The 20,064-nt window shown below is 43.1% G+C and overlaps 1 protein-coding gene across 3 annotated transcripts; it reads left to right on the top strand.

Annotated features, from left to right (window-relative positions):
- The first annotated feature begins 3,789 nt into the window (after positions 1-3,789).
- Positions 3,790-20,063, top strand: STYXL2 (serine/threonine/tyrosine interacting like 2). Of its 3 annotated transcripts, XR_009743485.1 has the most exons (7): positions 3,790-3,926; positions 4,641-4,773; positions 7,140-7,234; positions 8,092-8,323; positions 9,059-9,276; positions 11,445-14,726; positions 18,159-20,063. XR_009743485.1 is itself a non-coding variant. In XM_061453934.1 (6 exons), the coding sequence occupies exons 2-6, from the start codon at positions 4,661-4,663 to the stop codon at positions 14,270-14,272; spliced, it is 3,486 nt and encodes a 1,161-aa protein (XP_061309918.1). In that variant the 5' UTR covers positions 3,790-3,926; positions 4,641-4,660; the 3' UTR covers positions 14,273-15,231. The 3 variants fall into 3 exon arrangements, 2 of the variants coding, with proteins under 2 accessions (XP_061309918.1, XP_061309919.1); XM_061453934.1 differs by lacking the exon at positions 18,159-20,063 and having other exon boundaries at positions 11,445-15,231; XM_061453935.1 differs by lacking the exon at positions 18,159-20,063 and having other exon boundaries at positions 3,804-3,926; positions 4,644-4,773; positions 11,445-15,231.
- Position 20,064: the final 1 nt, after the last annotated feature.

The raw sequence follows: 20,064 nt of genomic DNA, 5'->3' as shown, positions 1-20,064 counted from the left end.
CACCTGACCATGGTCTGTCTCATCTTTTGCAGAGCCAGGCAGGTAGGGAAATGTGGTATAGTGAGCAAGCACAGGAGCCAGAGCTGTGGCTCCATGAGGGGTGTTTATCACACTGGGGCATCTGGACTGCGGAACACATGTCCATTGGAAACCAGGCTTTTTAATCCCACTGCTTGTGGAAATACATGGTGTTTAGTGTGTTTTCTTAACTTGCCAGTAAAAACCCACAATAGAGAGAATGTGCAGAGTTAAGCTGAAAACAGTGCACATAGTGTTCTTCAAATACCTAAAGCAGGTCTGAGTTTAGCAATCTGTCTAAATACCAGCAATGCAGATTAAGCACTGCACATTAACACTGAAACAAATGAACTGTTTTAATATAAATTTGTCATTTAACTGTAAAAGTAACAAGGTGCATCCTCTCCAAGCATATTGGCATGCATCTAGTTCCACTGTGCTAGTGGGGAGGGACAGGCACTGTATTTCATCTCAGTCCTTACCTTGGACAGGCTGCCTTACCTGGTGTCTGTGTAGAAATGCTGGTGTGGAAATGATTCACTGTGGGAACAATTTTACCCTGCCTCTATCAGCCACATAGTTGCATTACAAATAAGTTGGTGCTAAGATAATGTTCTGTTTGTTTGGAGACTCAGCTAAATAAGACTGGTTTCCTAGGTGTCATAGACAGCATATGTCTCAATAACTGTTACTTACATAAATCTGATATTAAGACACTTGTTTAGATGCACTTTATTTATTTTGTTAGTTCTGTTAGCTTTGCCATGGCCCCACTTACGCTAACACAAGTCTGTGTCTTAGCATAGGCTGACACACATCGACTTCTTCAACACTCACCCATGGGCAATGCAAGCCCTTAAACTCCTTACATTTTTGCTGATGGCAGCAGATCTGGGAAATCCTTTTGCTCTATATAGGATTTTTAGGGGATACTATTAGCATATTTAGATGAAACTGTCATTGACATTAAAAGATTTAATATGAAATTAGGGGGGCTTCATTGTCTTGCCAAAAATACATACTATGATAAGGCTTGCCTATGAAGTTTAATGTGTAGGTAGCATAGTGCTAACACTAAATGATAGTAACTCCTGTTAAGACTGAGAAAGAGGAACCTTCGATCAAGGTCTCATCATTCCCACCTAAGAGGACAGCACCTGGCCACATTCAGTTTGGGTTTATCTGTGAATGGATATATTAATCATCACTGACAGATGCCCAGCCACTTACAGGTTGTTACTTTTGGCTATGTTTGTATGTGCAAATGTTCATTAGCAAAGATTTCCATCATCCTTGCTTCTGTTCTGGATGGTCATCTTGAGCCCAAAAAGGAACAACTTGTAACAAGCAGGGAGGAAGAGCTGCCAGGCTGCCTGCAGTCTGCATGTTCTCCACAAGTCTGCAACATACACAGTCCTTTCTGCATCTCTGCATGTGGATAGTTGTGGTGGGCATGGCAGGGCTTTCAGGTTTAGCCATCATACCCTGCTGCAGCTGTATCCTAAAGATTCACAAACAGGATTTTCAGAAGCAGCTCAGTGACTTAAAAGTTTTTATTGTATATCAATGGAATACATGCTCCCACAACAGTTAGGTTCTTTGAAAATTCTGGTCTCTGATAAGAAGAGAGTCCATTCACAAGTATCTTTAGATCACTTTCTGCCTCAATTAGCAGTAATTGATAAGAACATACGTGGCACTGCATTGCAGAAGCAGATAAAAATTGCATTGCCCAGAGGACACAGCTCTCTTGGTGCAAGAAATTATTAGGATGTCTTCAAACCTGTAATCAGTAATCCATTTCTTCCCTTTACATGACACGTGAGATTCAATATACCACTTTCTCTTGTTCCTGCTTGCTCACCCCAGTAACTGTATTAACACCAGTCTAGGATAGGAGAACACAAAGACTTGAGTGCCTGTTTCACAGCTCTTCCCTGCCATGATGTGGCATCCCTACAGTTGTAGCCCCATCCCCATGTGGGGATGCAGCGCTCATGTCTGAAGGAAGGGAGGTATGCAGGCTTATGCAGCATGATGCAGCATCAAAGGTATCTGTAGTATGAGATAGGTCAGTTTTCTTTTCCACTTCCTTTCTTGTTTGCTTGTTTGTTTGCAAAAGGAATCAACAGTGGGATGTCATTGCATGACTCAGAACTGGAGCCCTCAGTACAGGTAAATAGCAGTTGGGTTTTCATCTGGTCTGCCTCAGACCAGCCTGACTCACAAGCTTTGCTGGAAAGTCAAGAGATGGGAACTTTGAAAATCAAAGAAGACACAATGTACCTCAGTCCTAGCTCTTGCAAGAACAAAATTCAGATGACCGTACAATCATAAAATCACAGAATGGTTTGGGTCAGAAGGGACCTTTCAAGATCGTCTGGTCTAACCCCCCTGCCACAAGCATGGACATTTTTCACTAGATCAGGTTGCTCAAAACCTCTTCCAACCTGACCTGGAACACCTCAGTGATGGGGTACCCCCAGCCTTCCGTGGGCAACCTGTTCAGTGTCTCACCATCCTCATAGTAAAGGATTTCTTCTTTATATCTAATCTAAATCTACTCTGTCACTGCAGACCCTGGTAAAAAGTGTTTTTCCATCTTTTTTATAGTATTTAAGTACTGAAGGGCTGCAATAAGGTCTCCCCAGAGCCTTCTCTTCTCCAGGCTGAGGAACCCCAACTCTCTCAGCCTTTCTCTATAGGAGAGGTGCTCCAGCCCTCTCACAATTTTCGTGTCCCTCCCCGGGGCCTTCTCTGACAGGTCAATGTCTTGTACTGGGGGCTCCAGAGCTGGATGCAGTGCTGCAGGTGAGATCTCACAGGAGCAGAGTAGAGCGGGAGAATTACCTCACTCAACCTACTGGTCACACTCCTTCTGATGCTACCCAGGCTTTCTGGGCTGCGAAGCATGTTGCTGGTTCTCATCCAGTTTTTCATCCACCTTTATCCTCAGTCCTTCTCTGCAGGGCTGCTCTCAATCCCTTCATCCCCCAGACTGCACTGCTATTGGGGATTACCCTGACACAGGTGCAGGACCTTGCACTTGGCCTTGTTGAACCTCATGAGGCTCACATGGGTCCATTCCTCAAGCCTGTTCATGTTATGCTGGATGGCATCCCTTCCCTCTACCAAATCAACTGCATCACTGAGCTTGGTGTCATCCACAAAATTTCCAAGGGTGCACACAGTCCCACTGTCTATGTCATTAATAAATATATTGAACAGTACTGGCCCCAGTACAGAAGCTTGAGGGACACCACTTGTTACTGATCTCCAAGTACTGATTAGTACTTGGAGATCAGTACTGGATACTTGGATACTGACTGTAACTGGATGCAGCCATCCAGCCAATTCATTAGCCATTGAATAGTCCATCCATCAAATCCAACTGTCTCCAAATTAGAGGCAAGAATGTTGTGGGGAACAATATCAAAACCCTTGCAGAAGACCAGGTAGTCTGCTTCACTGTGTTTCCCAAGGACATCAGAAGTCATACCAGCATTTCACTTTGTGCTTGTGGGATCCTGCTTGCCTGGATGCTCCCTGCAGGCAGAGGTTCAGCCCCACTGGCTCTGGGCTCTTCTCTGGGCTCCTCCTGCAACTGGGAAAAATCAGAGGATCCAGCTCACAGCAGGGAAGGAGTTAAGTACTTGACCAGCTGCCATCTATGAGGCACTGAATTCTTTCCCTGTGCAATCCAGCAGCCAGTGTTAGGATAGCACTATATTTAGAAAGCTGATAGAGGTTTGGTGCTGACACTTGTGCTGCCCCTTGATGAAGAAGCCACAGAAAGAGCGAGAGTGGAGGGCTGATTTCTCTCCCCCCAGTACTGTCCCCTGCCAGGTTTCCTGCCCTCTTCACTGGACTTCATCTCCGTACCTCCAGCAGGGACCCCCAGCACAGGGGTAAGTGCGCTTTCTTTGCTCCCCCTTCTCACACTGCCCCATGAGCAGCAGCTGCTCCTCACCCACTAGTGGCACATGGCTGCGGTTCTCCCTCCTGAGTCTGGCTGCTTGGCCCTTTGGAGCCGCCAGCAGCAGTCATGGCACAGCGGGACAGGAGTCGCCCTGCTTGGACCCAGGGAACATCGGCTGCTGTGTTTTCGTGCTCTTAACTAAGCTGTGGCCCCCTTGGTCTCCCATGCCCAGGGCAGGCACAGCAGATTGCACACAAAGGATTACAAGGACAAAGGCCCAAGGCTTGAAGTACATTTGGCCTTGAGTTTTCAGGAGTGTTTCATTTTGGGGAGGTGAGGTCTCATGTTTCTTGCCCCTCATGTTCCTTCCAGTCCAGCTCTGACTATGTACAGCTCCTTCCAGCCACCATGCATGGCTGAGCCAGCCAGGGAGGGGATAGAGTTTCTTCCCTGCCACCCCTTCCTTGCTGGCCTTCCTCACAGGCAAGAAGGATATGAGTGCTTGCTGGGCAGCAGCCAGGGAGCTGCACAAGGCTTCAGGAATGGCAGGCACCCTGGCAGAGGGGCCAGTGTGGCTGTCTTGTGGCAAGGGCCCCTCACAGGGTTGTAGAAGCAAGATGTGGGAGCCCCTTCTGCCATAACCACCGCCACCCAGATTGGCCTCCTCTATAACACCCTCCCTCCTGCCATGCTCCCCTTGCAGCAGATCCTCTCACAGCTGCCATGGCCAGCAGCAGAGATTTGGACAGCGAGCAAGTGGTGCCCAGTGAGGAGGATGAGGGACCAGACGTGAAAGCCGTGCAGGCCCACTACCTCCGCAGCCCCTCACCCAGCCGGTGAGTATGCTTTGCCGCAGGCACTGCCACAGCCTCCTGGTAGCACAGTAATAGATCAGCTTGCCTTCCCGCCTCTTCTAACACCTCTTCTCCGCACCCACACTAGGATCAAGCATGGATCCCAGAGCTTCCCTTTTCTGTGGTGGGGGTTAGCATGCCAGCAGGGAGAGAGAATTCAGAGACAGGACTCCTGCACTACTTCATCCATGCTGCTAAAAGTGTATGCACACACAGGGGGCTTAAGTTGCAGAAAGCATTACTACAGGGTGGTATTGTTGTTCTTCCCTGTCTCAACCTCTTACATCCACGCCCATGCTGGAATTTCTCTTCCCAAATTCAGCCCTGTCCTTCTATTTTAAGGACCTGTGGATTTTTTTATGTTGATATTAGCCTTTCCCAGCCCCTAAAAGACTGAGGGTCTTTGGATTTGGGATGCTTCAGAATCATCCTTAGCTACAGGCTTCAGGGACTAAACAGGAGGCTGTCACAGCGCAAGCAGAAATTGAGTTACCTCAAGCAAAACAAGCATGATTAGGTGTGTTTTCTCTTAAAATAAGGAAAAAAACCATCCATTTGTACTCTTTTTCCTAAAGCAAAATGCTCTGCCGGGCTTTCTGTACACTTTGAGATGATTTAAGCTGAAGGCAGTGGGTGGGGATTGAGAAGACCGCATCCCAGTGGCCCTCAACAAGTAGGAGGTTATGAAATATTTCCCATTACCTGTGGGTCACTGCAAAAAAATGAAGAGAGAGTGCTTATTTAATTTAACTAAATGTGGTTTAAAATTGTTCACTGAACTCACAGTAAAATCATGTATTGAACTTGGTAAGTCACGCTCCTACTGCTCATCAGTCACTCAAAGTGAACAGAAACACCTCTCCTGTGTATCACTTTGCCTTCTCTTGCCTTCCCTTCCTTTTCCTTCTCTTCTTTTTTTTTCTTTTTCCTCCTTTTTGTCTTGCTGTCAATGTCAAGAGCAATGATGAAAATGGTAAGGTCCTTCCCAACCAGAATGAGGCACTTGAAGCATCCAGGCTTGAGCAGTTCTGTACCTATGTGTTTCATGGATGCTTGAGGAAGCTACAGCTAAAATCTCTTGAGGCTGTAGTGGCAGATTATTACCAGCTGTTATCTTTTTATTAAGATTGGAGGCAACCTTTCCAGCAAAAGGAATTGAAAGCAGGGAATAGCTGCAAATTTGTGCCAGCTCCTGTAAATGAGACTGAGACTCCTTTTGCTCATCTCATAAACTCCTTTGAAGGGCTGGAAAAGGATTACTTTCAGTCACAGTTGACAAGTGTTGGAACCCAACCAAATGACCTAGATGAGCCCATTAAGTCGTTTTCTATGGCTGTGCCCTCCATTTTGATTCTGGAGAATGAAGGCAGTTGAGCTCTCCAGACACTTGCTGCACCCTGACCGCACGTTAATCATCCTCCCTCTCCTGCTTTATTTAAACAAAACCACACAGTGTGTTGCAAGTACTGCAAGCCTTCATTGCCAACTATGGTGGCTACAAACTTGTCCTGATGATCTGTGCCATCTATTTGGAAGGAAATCTAGAGGGTGTGCATCAGGGAAAAAGCTCTGTAAAACATTTTGTTAAGATAGTCTAAATAAGGAAAGATTTGCTTGGACTGTACAGGTCGACCTAGTTGGAAATACCTTTGGTTTTGTAGCCCTTTTTAGCGTAACAAAAACGTATGTAAATCACGCTGTGTCAGAGAACTGCTGTCAAAGGTGTTTGTGGGTTTCATATTTGTTTACTAACCTGCAGATAGACAATGCTGTGTGAGTGGAAAGACTGTCCATAGATTCACGCTACAAAGTGTTCAATGAGTACTCAGAGAGAGATTCACAGGCTTCAATCTTAATGCTTGTATTGCAGCTTGCAATAACTCAAAAGGATGCCTCTTGGTAATTAGCTGATAGGAAAAAAACAGTTTTCTAGCATAATCTGTTTTGAATTGTTCAATAAATTCTAGTTAGGACAATGTTTGTGTCTATCTTAATTGAGAGCTACTCGTGAGACTATTCCTTGTGATCCTTCCCCGTCCCACTCCCAAAGCAGACACTGATCTTCTCTACCCAAAAACTCCTCCACCAGTCTATTCTCTTGCACTCCCAGCCCACTGCAGCTTTTCCGCGTGGTATCTGTCTGCATCCTGCAAACACCGGATACCACAGCATATTTGAAGCCTGTAGTGCCACACTGGAGAGCAGGGGTTGAGGGCTGGTAGAAAAGCTGAGGCTTCCTTCTACCAGTTACTTCTGCTCTCTTCTGGAATGGATGAAAAGGGCTGAAGTCTGGAGATGGGATCCCAGTGGAGGGCATTTGCCTAATAGGCAGTTTGGTTGGTTGGCAGGTATTCAGTGATGTCGGATGCTGATACAGAGAGCATCTTCATGGAGCCAATCCATCTGTCATCTGCTGTGGCTGCCAAACAGATAATCAATGAAGGTAAGAGGAGATATAGAGTAAAATAAATATGTAAGTAGTAGAAACTTGAGTTGCACTTGGTTTGCCTTTCTCATACAGAGGTCCTAAATGATAAAAAAGCCCCACCTGAGACAGCGATGGAAACCACAAAGAAATGACAATTTACAGAAAGCTTTGGTGACTTCCTTTGAAGTTGTGAACTGAATCTGTGGCAGAATCATCTTCCACAGTGATGAATACAGTTTGATGGTTGCTCTGTAACAAATGGAATAGAATAGAACAGAATAGAATATTTCAGCTGGAAGCGACCTACAGTGATCATCTAGTCCAAGTGCCTGACCACTTTAGGGTGACCAAAAGCTCAAGCATGTTACTAAGGGCATTGTCCAAAGGCCTGTTAAACACTGACAGGGATGGGCCATTGATCACCTGTTTAGGAAGCCTGCTCCAGTATTTGACCACTGTAAAGAAAAGCTTCCTAATGTCCAGTCTGAACCTCCCCGGCACATCTTTGAACCATTCCTACGTGTCTTATCACTGGATAGCAGGGAGAAGAGCTCAGCACCTCCTTCTCCACTTCTCCTCCTCAGGAAGCTGTAGACTGCTTTCTTGTGGAGCTAGAATGAGTGAGCCCTCAAATCCCAGGCTTTTGGCCAATGTGGGTCTGTGTACTGAGAAGACAGTGCAATATGCTCTTCCTATTACTACCTTAAGGCTTCTAGATGAGCACATAATGCAGACATGGCAGACAGGATGGTGTGATGTTACTGGGAAAAAAAGCAATCCACAAAGAATTGACAAAGAAAGAACAAAGAATGACAGGTCATATGTTTGCATGGGTTTTACATGCTTTTAGTTACAATGTCAGTTTATTCCAGAACTGAAGACAAAGGATGCCAATGTAGACTCAGCATGTCCCAGGATGTTAGAGTCTGCACGGCAGCTGATGGTGGAAGATCTGTACAACCGAGTTAAGCAAAAGATTGATGACACCAGCTTGTTTAACACACCATGTGTGATGGATTTGCAGAGGGGACTTGTGAAGGACAGGCTAGAGACCCCCAGGGATGCTGTGGATGAAGTCTGGCCTAATGTCTTCATAGCAGAAAAGTGAGTGTCCGCTTTTGTCATCAAGTTGCATGAGATTCCACTGAAGGGTCAGATGGAACCATTGAAGGCATAACATGTATTAAATGTATCTAATACCTTTCATCCCCAGAGAGCTCCAAAGTGGTTTTCAGAATATACTCACAAAGACCTCTGCACTGAAAAATACTTCTGGATTAGAATCAGCAACTTCCCTGTGCTCTTTTGATGCTTCAACAATTTGGGAGAGGAAAAGGCAAATGAGCACAAATTACACTGTTCTGATTGGAACTGGCCTTGAAATTGGAAGTAAAGTCTTTATTATGTAAAAGAGAGTTAAAAAAGAAACATATCAAATACTGAGTGGAATGGTTAGGTCTTCTGTACTGTGGCTCAGCTGAGACACCTGTGCAAGTGACCAGACAGAATTAGTGGATAGAGGGTAAAGCAACAATTACGGTGTGATAAAAATTGAGAAATAAGTAATCAGCCTGAACTTAGGATGGCAGGATGAGTTTAAAATCAAGCTGGACTGGAAACTGCACATGCAGCTCTAGGGGTGAGTGCAGGTTTCTCATTTTCTTTTCCCAGTGAGTATAGAAAAGAAATACCTGTAGAACTCTCAAAAGACATTAAGGTCTGAGGGGAGCCACATGTTAGATACAGTGTATATAAAGACTGGGAGCTCTGTAGACCTGTAACAGACACTTTCTCTCCTACTGGGAGCACTGATACCTAACCTTTTTTTCCTTTCTGAAGAAGTGTTGCAGTGAACAAAAGCCGTTTGAAAAGATTGGGGATCACACATGTCTTGAATGCAGCTCATGGTACAGGTGTATACACAGGCCCAGCTTTCTACAACGGTCTGAATATCCAGTACCTGGGCATCGAAGTGGATGATTTTCCAGACATGGATATCTCCAAACACTTTCGCCCAGCTGCAGAGTTCCTTGATGAAGCACTGCTGACTTACAGGGGTAAGAGGAGATTGCCGTGGTTCCATAGTGCTTGGGAATTAATGGGTGGAAGCGTTACTATGATGAACAGCTGATGCCACATTTGCAGCTGGGTAGAAGGCAGATACTTCGTTCTTTTTATCCATTTACAGGGAACATTTCTTGCCTCTTTTTGCCATGCCCCAATCAAAACAGGAGGGGGTAAACTAGTGAGAGTAGGCAGCCTGACTGTTCTTGCTGCAAGCCGTGTCTTCAGACTCAACCTGGCTGTAAGGCACCTCCCTCAGCTGCTATAAAAGTGCCTATTGCAAAGAGGTAAAGCCCTGCTACAATAAATATTTTTAAGATATTAATATTATGTAATACTATATATTGATATATATTGTACACTGCAAGTTTCACTTTTGCCAAGATGCAAAAGAACAGGCTGATTTACTAGAACAATCCAAACAGCTGGGTTGAACACCTGGGTGTACACCCAAGCTACTGTACAATTTGCTGGACTCCTCTTTCATGGCAATTGTTATTCTGTGGACCTCCAGTACATGCTGATCAATTTTTTTGCAGTTTCAGTGGACAGATAGAAATATATTTATGGAATTCAATATGAAAATGAACACCGTAATCAGTGATATCACAGATACTCTTCATATATATATTCAATGCATGTAATTTTTGTAAAGACACAACAGATTACCTCCTAGTAGAAGTGACAGGAAGAAAAGTGAGAAGTTTTGTTACTACATAAGAAAAGTTGAGCCAATTTTAATAGCTCACCAAGCACCATGAGGAGGCATATGGAAGAGCATTGATGTTCCTCATAACTCCCATTGCTACACTTGGCATAGTACAGGTGCTTACTGCTGATGGCATTCATTGACCCTTCAGCTCATTAAACTAGCAAAAAATTACAGTCAAGCAGGGAAGAGATGGGTTTCACTTGGGTTAGTCTGCTGAGCTACCTCATTTAAGGGTCCAGTGCGTACCTGAGCTGACACAGGAAAGGAGACAGAGAAGCTTTGACAGAAAGCAGAGGAATGAGGTCTCCCCCTTTTGGTGAGCTTTTAGATAGACTTCACTGGCTGTTTAAAACACTTCGAAGGCAACTGAGGCTCTTGATACTAAGTGTAAAAGACATTTTGGGATTGTACAAATAGGTTCATTAGGTAAATACTTGCAGTAACATATCAGCAGGCAGAAGAGTGGTGTTTAAACTGGCTTCATTAAGTTTCAGTGCAAACAGTTTAATTAAACTGGATTTTATCATACATGTAGAAACAGTAATTTCAGTTATTTGCAAGCTAGCAAATCCTCATTTACCCTCTCTTCATATTTACAAGCTTTCCTTTAGCTGTAATTTGCTATAAAAGTAACTTTAAAAATAATTCTGTGCCAAAGCTTAGTTTTCTGAAAGAGGTGGTTCTTGTGTAAATGCTGTGAAATAAAGCATATCCTCAGCTTTGGCTCTATCCCTTGCAGTCACTGTTTGCAGAACAGTGGTTACCAGCAGTTTGAAGCAGCTGTATCAACCAATTTGTCAGAGTCAAGGTCTGCTCTCTTCTGCTAGTTGCTTGGTTCTCTCGTGCTGAGATACACTATGACTCTGGCCTCTAGCTAGTCTATATGCAAATCTTTGAATGTACCTTGCAAAACAGCAGATGTGGATTCTGGAAAAAAAATAATAAAAATAATATTAAATTGTATTTCAGTCCTATAATGTGCTGTAAAAAAAAAAAAAAAAAGAAGTTATTTGAGTATCCTCCTAGTACCTTCCTGGAGGCTAATGCTGGTATCTCCCTTTTTACATATGGGGAAACTGAAGCATGGAAGGCTTAAACATCTTACCCCATGTCAGCCAGCAAGTCAAGAATAGTGTGTCACTTGTCTTTCTAATATGTACTAACAGCTTTCTGATTATTTGGGGAAGTGAAGTGTGTAGGTGAAAATACAAATATTATTTGTTTTAAAATGTGCCTGCCCATGACTTTTAATACTAATGTGCTTTTTATTCATACATATCTAGATTTTGTTAAGATAAAGCTAACAAATATTTAGTACTGCTTTCAGTTACCGAAACATATAGCATATAATTTTTAACACTATTCAGAGAATCCTATTGTGATATATATCAGGGCAACTTCTCTATGTTATTGGAAATAGCTAATTGCTTCTCTATTCAATATCTGTAGGCAAAATCCTTGTCAACAGTGAAATGGGGATCAGTCGCTCAGCTGTGCTGGTGGCTGCTTACCTGATGATCTACCACCACATGACTGTTTTGGAGGCTCTGATGACTCTGAGAAAGAAGCGTGCCATTTACCCCAATGATGGCTTTCTGAAACAGCTAAGGGATCTCAATGAGCAATTGTTGGAAGAGCGAGAGCTGGAGCATACTGGAAGTGAAGAAATCACTCCTAGTCAAAGTCCTGTTGTCAGTGCAGGGACTTCTTCCCAGCCATCTGGAGCTGGGGACTCAGAAAGTGTCATGGGAGCCAAAGCCCACTCCATCACAGTAGAAGAAGAGGACACCACCAGCCTGCTGGGTAGTTTAATGAGCTCTTCATCAGTGGAAAAAACTAGCTGGGTTTCCAAACACTCCACCCTCATCAGTGAGGAGGAAGAGGAACACTTGTATGAGGAATGGAGGAAGAAACAAGGCCTGCCTACAAAGGAACCCAGAGTTAACCATGGTAGAAGAACATCACCAAAGTTTCTGGATCAGGAAGGGGAACAATCTGAGGAGGATGTGGAACAGAGGATCCATGACTGGCAGTGCAGAAATGAGAAATATCAAATTGAGAGTCCACCTAGAGAGGAGTACGGAGATGCCAGCATGGGAGGAAAACCTTACCCACCAGGTGAATTTCATGATGTTGAGAGTGTGAGCAGTTTTGAGATTCGAACCCTAAGACAACAGCTGGAAGCCAGTAGCTTAAGCAGGATGAGGAGGAGCCGCACAGGCTCTATGTCTTCAGAGAGCACCTGGGACATGTGGAACCAGAGGCTTCTGGAGATTGAGAAGGAAGCTGCTCGAAGGTATCATTCTAAGAATAAAAACTGTGGGAAGAGACAACCCCCAGAAACAGGAGAGGACAGGGATGTGGATGAGGAGAGTGTGCTTTCAGACAGTAGCTCCTTTTACAATTTCTGCCAAAAGAAGAAAGACAAATTGACTCCTCTGGAAAGGTGGAAGATCAAGAGGATTCAGTTTGGCTTTCACAAGAAGGATTTAGAACCATCATCATCTGGTGCACCATCTCCAGCAGAAGATGGCAGCCATGCAGGTATAGAGGGGACAGAAGGAAAGAGTTTGTCAGATATTAACCTGACTGCCTACCAAGCTTGGAAAATGAAGCGCCAGAAGAAGGTGGGCAGTGAAAGCAAGGAGGAATTTGTGGAATTCGCCAAAAGCGAGGATTCTGCATCAGCTAAAAAGAAGCAGAGGCGTGTAGAGCTCCTTGAACGTACAAAGAAGATCTTAGCAGAAAGCCAGTCCATGTGTAGCTGGGAGACAGACAGTACGATGAGTGGGAGTATCCCACTGTCAGCTTTCTGGGCCTCAGAACCTTCTGCAGGCGGTGCCGAGGATGCAGCTTCTGCACTGAGCATGCAGATAAATCATTCATCTTTATCACAGACCAGGAGCAATACAGGGGCAATGCAGCCTCAGATGCCAAGTATACCCCTTCCCAAACTCCCAGTCAGCCCAGGTGATACAATATCCATGGCAAGCATTCAGAACTGGATCGCTAACGTGGTCAGTGAAACCATTGCTCAGAAGCAAAATGAGATCATGATGCTGTCCCGTCCATCATCTGTAATGGCCTCCATAATGTCAGGAGACCTTGGCAGTGGTGTAGATGATGATAAAGTTTATCCTCTTTGTGCTCGAAGTAACTCATCTCTTGCTACCTCTCAGCTTCGCCAGCAGGACATGCACAAGGCTGAGTCTCAGCCTGTCCTGTCTTGCAATACCTCAGCAAATGCAAGGACAGAAAGGACTGGTTCAAACATGAAGACAACACAGACAAGCACGCCACTGTACAGCCTCTTTGCTGATGAGGTTGATTTAAAGAAAATCAGGAGGAAGGAGAAGGAGATGCAAATGGAAATGAGAGAGAAAATGACAGATTACCAAACTGAAAAGGTGATCAGAGACAATAAACGGAGCACTTCATTTAAAAAAAAGACGACCAAAGGAGAGGGCAAGGAAATAGAAGATGACAGAGAGAGTACAACAAACAGCCACAGGCACCCCTTGCAAGCACATGTTGAAGGAAGTGACAGAATCTTTGATCTATTCAGTCAACCTGCAAACACAGGTGTACCGAGGTCAGAGACAGAGACTGATATTACCAAGTGGCTCAGCAGCCTGAAAGCAGAAAGAGAGCCATCATCATTTTATGGTCAAAGCAAGAAGGCTAGAGAGAAATACAGCAGATCATCCACAGTTAGAGAGATGGATTCTGAAACATCCAGTTACAGAATCTCCAGATCCCAAAGAGAAGAGCTGGACAGCTCTTCTTCCTACGAGTCAAAAGGAGATTCACTGAGAACCATGTCAAGATTTTCCTCTGCTTCTGCAAAAGAGGACAAGAATATGTATAAGTTCTCAAGGTCAAGGATCAGTGAGACAAGTTCCAGAGAAAATTGCCCAGAGCTCCATGTTTTCAGACAAACACTTGAACCATCCTTTGACTCTGAATTCCCTGAACCACCTACACAGAGTAGAGTTAGATATCATGTGGAGGCATGTGAAGAGGAAGCCACGTCAGACATGTCAGAATTTGGAGCTAAGAGAAAGTTCAGGCAGAGCTTTTCAAAGTCTGAAGAGGATGGAAAGGAGGCAAAAGTGGAACAAAGTGAAGAAAGATTTGCATCTAGACAGTTCTCACAGTACAGGCGAACCATGCGTGAAGAAGAGGAAGAAGAGATGGATGATGATGCCATTATTGCTGCTTGGAGAAACCGAGTAGAAGAAACTACAGCAAAGCTTCGGCAGCGAAGGGAAGAGTGACCAAGATGAGATTACAGAAACACAAGCAGAGCCACAGAGTCTCTGAATCACTCATCATTATATTTCTGATAATCCTTTGTGGTTTGTAGGGCATTTCTTGCAGATAGTTCTATTCTTAATCAAAAGCGATAAAGGGAAGAGGTCAAGTTTTGGAAGTGTTTGTGGTTTGTCAGAAAGAAGATGCTAGTGTTAAATGATCCATGTAGGTAGGAGCACAATGTTAGAAGCTGTTAGGAGACAGACGATGTTTCAGTAGCAAAAGCACCTCAAGTAAAAAGACCAATCACATCCCATTTTGGTTATTTCAATTTCCTAGTCTCGTTAAAGAGTGGACATATTTTTTCTAGGATCTTTTTGATCATAAATGGAAGAAGCCAACGGCCTTTTCGAGGAACTTGAAGAATGTTTCTCTCTTAATCAGTTTTACTTTATGCCACTGAGAAGATACTGCCAGGTAGGCTCCATTTTCTGCACCAATCTCATGGATGTCTACAGAAATAAGACAGTTCAGGGAAATACATGTACTGTTTTGCTTCACTAAGTAGGAGAGGCAAAGCTGAATATTAGGAAAAAAAAGATGCCGCTTTTTTTTTTCAGAAGTTCACTGCAGTAATGAATGTAATTCCTGTGGTACCATTGTTTTCATTAGATGGACTCTTCTCTGCTCCAGTATGGCTGGTTCCTGCTATTTTTGGGTCAACAAAACAAAAATGTAGTAATATAAATGCAGTTTAAAAATTATGTTCTGATGTAGTTAAAGAGATGGAGTTAGGGCTAAAATTAGTGTTAGGTTAGCCTGGTTTTCTGAAGTACTGACTTCAGTTTGATTTATGTATGCAGCTCAGCTAAGTCTAGGGTTTTATGTCTATAGTCAGATTGTCCTGTATTAATTTTCAACATGATTTCCTTAAAAGAATGATACACAAACTGACCCCAAAATAAAATGACATATAACTAAAGCACTGGCAGAATGCACCATATACCTAAGGACAAATTGTTGCGTTCGTCAAATGTGGTACTTGGAAGCTCATTTTTACGAGATGGTAGGTTTAGCTGGCTTGTTACATTAACATGTTGCTTGTATCATGAGTTACAGAGCCCACTTTACAGAGTGGATAGAAGGAGCACAGTTTCCATGTTAATTGAGTACACCAAGTTAAGAGCCTCAGGTCTTCCCATGCCCTGCAGAACCTTGTGAGTTTATGTGACACACAACCTGCCAGGCCTGCCACAACATCACTTGCATGGCTTGTGTGACACTGCATCTTTGATACACCAAAGCACCCAACTCTGTCACCAGTCCACGTCCTTCACCTCTCTCATAAACACCTTGGCCAGTTTCTCCTGATTTCTACTCTGGAATTATCTGTTCCCTCCTCTGTACAGGCTGTATTTTGAAACAACAAAACCCTCTGGCAGAGCTGAGTATAAAACAACGATGGAGGGATGATGTGGTATTGCTCTCTCACAGGAAATTTTGCCTTTCTTGCATCTCTTCTCCCTCCCACTGTGATGCTTAGAGCTCACTATTACTATTATGCTAGTACCATTCTCTGTTTTAATTGTGTAATATAGACAGTAAGCTCCACAGGGTGAGGGCCTGGTCTTTGTCCTTGTCTGTATGACACCACATTGCACATCAGCAATGCTATCTAAATAATGGTTACTGATAACAAAATGCAAGTGCCATTTTTCCTAAAACTCTCAACTATAACTCACTGATTAGACGTTATCCCTGCTTCTCTGAAGACAAAGATGACTCTTTCTGACAGCCAGGATGAGGGTAAATGATAGCTACTTATTGTCAGGTGAATGGAGTCTCAAAATCAGGTGATTGAACAGTAACAGGGGTAGGAAAATACGAGAAAGAACATATTTTACTTGTGAGGGTTCTTTTTTTTGCTGAGGGGTTGGGGTTTTTTTGTCTTTTTTTTTAGTAAACTCAGATTACATTTTTGAAGACATAAAGAAACATGGTCTTGTTTGTGTTTCAGGCATCCAGAGATTCTATAAGGCTTCTAATTCACTTCAAGGTTTTAAGTTTCAATGGATCAAAGTGGAAGTGTGCAATACCTTCTGACACTGAGTTTACTTTTTACCAAAGGCTGGTTCCCTTGGAAAAATCTCTGGCTTCCTACTATGCCTGGCTGCTGTTTTCTGCAGTACTGTAGGGGGCATCTTACACTGTAAAAGATGAGCATTATATGATACAGTAATTGGTTTAATTTTGCACTGTACAGCACAGCCTACAGTTTAGGTAGCATTTTGATTTAAACAGTGATCTAGGTCTGTTGCACAAATAAATTATTCAAGACCAAGGGGCAGAATATGGTTCTGTAACGAGCCTGAGCCAAACCATCCTAATAGCAAGTTTTGATCCTTCTGGGAAAGGGTTATGTGGGTTCTGCTGACTCACTGAGGTAGATGGCTTATTAGTTCACTTGTGTAAAAGGGAGATAAAAATTGTTTGCTGGGGAGAGTCCATCTAAGATGCTGGCTGAGCAGTCATGAGGGAGAAGCCTTAGAAATAGCTGAACTTTATTTTCTTATTGCTTATATCCTTGTTAATAAAGCCAAACCCCCAAAGCAGTAAGGGGGTGGGGATCATTTTGGACTCCATGCAGTCTGTTGTATGGCCTGTGCTTGAAAGCGAGATGGGTAACTCACAGGTATAGATTACATGAAACAGTGACATAAAGACCTTGCATGGTGAAAATATTAAAGCATTCAGTCATAAGACCAATAACCAGGAGAGACAGAAATTGAGAGGCTGAAGGCAGGCTACAAATTCAGGTTTTAAGATGAGAATTTAGAAGGAGGTAGGGAATCGGTGAAAGGGGAGAGGTCTGCACAGATTGTTTCAGGTGACCAGAGCTTTAGAGTGAATGTTTTTTCAGCAATGTGGCTGGTCTTACACTAGATTAAAAGAGTAGGTAAGTATTTACAAAGGATTTTTCAGCAAAAATGCGCTGGGACCTTTATTTTTGCTCAGCCTCAGTTTGCTCCTATAAGCAGGAGGGTTTTTGTTGGCATTGTATAGCAGAAGGTGAAAGTGCAAGGAGCATCCATACGGTCAGTTAAGAATATGAACACAGGAACATCAGAAAGGCTGTGTGGGGTCAGACCAAAGGTCCATCTGGCTCAATATCCTGTCTCTGACAGAGAACAACGGTAAAAACCTAAGGAAGAATATAAAGTGATATTACCCCAGCATGATCTTCCAGTTTCTAATAATTTGCAACTCAAGGACTTCCTGAGCCAGATGTGATATTTCTTTATTTAATAGCCCTTGATAGATTTTCCTTCTGTGGAGGTGCCTAGTAATTTTTGAGTTATAGCCATTATAGCCTTGTACCTGCTAGCCTTGGTGATCTCTTGTGGCAAGAAGTCCCACAACTTACTGAATGCTGTGTCATCTCGTTTTTGTCTGTTCTGAACCCACTGCCCACTAGCCTCCTAGAGATAATCTCTAGGTAGTATGTACGTGCCCCACTGGATTTCACCCCCTTCTATTGTTATGCCACATCCTTAGCTCTCAGTTTCTCAGCCCAAATTACTTATTCATTATTTGGGGGCTGCTCCATGTCTCTGATTATTCTGGCTGTTCTTCTCTGAACCCTTTCCAGTTCTGCTTTGTCATATTTGAGGCAAGGGACCAGATCCTCACATAGTATCCAGTATATATTTATTACATACACAAAATATGGTTGCTGGATGGCAATGGTCAGCTCTGAGATCATCATTTCATAAGTTAAATTTTCTTATTTGTAATGCTTTACATTTATTAGCCTTGGATGTCATCTGCCATTTTAGCGCTCAGTCTCATCAAGTCCTTCTGCGTTTTTTCACAGCCAGCCTCTCATTTCTACTACTCCGTTTCCTTAAGGTCCTTTGAACAATGTAGAAACTCAGCATATGTGGAAGGATACATGAGAGAGAAACCCATTTGAAGTTGGTCTGTGTGAAGTAAGGAATAACAAAGTGATGAAAGTAAGGAGTAAGAAAGTGATGAAAGCTGGACAGCTAGGAGGTGAGTGTTCAAAAAGAGCTCTGAAGACAACAGGCAAATGAAGAAGGGGACCTGCACTGGATGGAGACAGTAAGATATGTATGTAAGCTGAGGAGGCTAATGTAAAATATTGATTTCTTTAGATGTATAAAAATCTGGGGAAAGGTTATGGGGCAGCTGCTGTGGGAAGGAAGAAGATGGTGGGATTTACAGAAATTACAAGTTGGTAAGAAATGTGAAGGGGACTGGGAGAAATGGAAATGGTACTCATCATAGTAGGAGAGAGATGATAAAATGACATATGTGCTAGACATCTGTACTAGACTTGGAATTCAATGTGCAGAAGCAAGTTTGGAAGGAAGCAGAAATATGCCAGAAGTAAGTTATTCCTACTGTTAACAGCTGCATTCTTCGTCATAATGCTGATAGGTGTGAGGCCATGGCCCATTCCCCCATTTAGGATTTTCAGAGCAATGTGATTTATTGCATGCAGCACTAGTTTAGACTGGATAATTTTAAAAGGAGTTTAGCACCATTTTCCTTCTCTCACAGCTCCTTGAGAAATGCTTACACGTTAGCTGTACTGGAGAACTAGGTGAATTATGAGACAAGAAGTTTTGCTTGGGGATGGTTATGTCACATTACCTGCCTTTCCTTAAAGGATTCAGCTAGAATACATTCAATAAAGACATTATAACATGAAAACACAGTATCCATGGCCTTCGTAAATTTACAGACAGTCCAACATTGATGCAGAAAGAATGTGATTAACATAGTCTAGGGCTTGGAAACAGACACTGTGTATTCATGTACTCCAGCAAAATCTCTTTGTGGGCTACCTACCCATTCTCTGGAATTTCACCTGTCATCTAGGAAAACGAAAGTGGGTTAAATCTGTGGCTGTTCTAATTGTGAAGAAAACTTTCAAAATTGGAACTATATGTAACAAATAAACAATTCTCTAGAGAGGTGGAAGCATAGCTCTAAATGGTGTGTGCATTATCCCAGTTGTCTCAGCAAGGTGCTAATTTGCTTGCCCAGGAGTAATAATTTAAATGCTAGTAATATTTGTTACATTGTTCTTCATGTAAAAAATGGAGAGAGGTTGTGTATTGAGGTTGTGTATTACCAATACCAGCATAATCCACTTAAATGAACACCCTGCCATTTTGGCTACTCCTAGGAACAGAAATTTTTTGGACATGGAAGAATCCTCCCTTTTTTTTTTTTCCAGACTGCTTTTGGTTCTTTGGTACATTTCAACATATTAAGGAGCTGATTTCATGTTGCTTCCATCTCTATCCCCCTGTTACAACCATTCAGCAGCTTCTGAGCTTGGAGTTTTCCTGTGACTGCTGTTCCCATGCCACAGGGTGCACACACAAATAAAAAGCGGAAATATTTGTGACTTCTAAAAGCAGGCAACAGTATGAATTCAGATCTTCCCAGGACCAACAGGTAAATGTTGGGATGTCTGTGCCAAGTTATCTTGGTATGGTGACATGAAAACTGTCTGAGAGAGCAGGAGAAAGGACATCCTGTCTGTGCTTTGAACCCTCCACTCTGAATTGCATTTTGAAGATTTTTATTTATGTGTATCATTAAAATAGACAAATTTAATCCTTACACGAGAGTGTAGCTGCTTCCATATATGATTCATACATGCAGGCAGGCTGGTTTACTTCAGATATGTATGCCCTGGATGACACAAATGTACAATGGAAAACTAGCTTCACTGTTAACTATGGAGAGAATAAAACTTCTACATAATCAATCAATCAAT

This window comes from Pezoporus flaviventris, unplaced genomic scaffold, assembly GCF_033815535.1.
Source record: "Pezoporus flaviventris isolate CSIRO_AGI_PZ_B2104156 unplaced genomic scaffold, CSIRO_AGI_Pfla_v1 ptg000015l, whole genome shotgun sequence".
NCBI lineage: Eukaryota > Metazoa > Chordata > Aves > Psittaciformes > Psittacidae > Pezoporus > Pezoporus flaviventris.
This window is presented reverse-complemented; position numbering and strand designations above follow the sequence as displayed.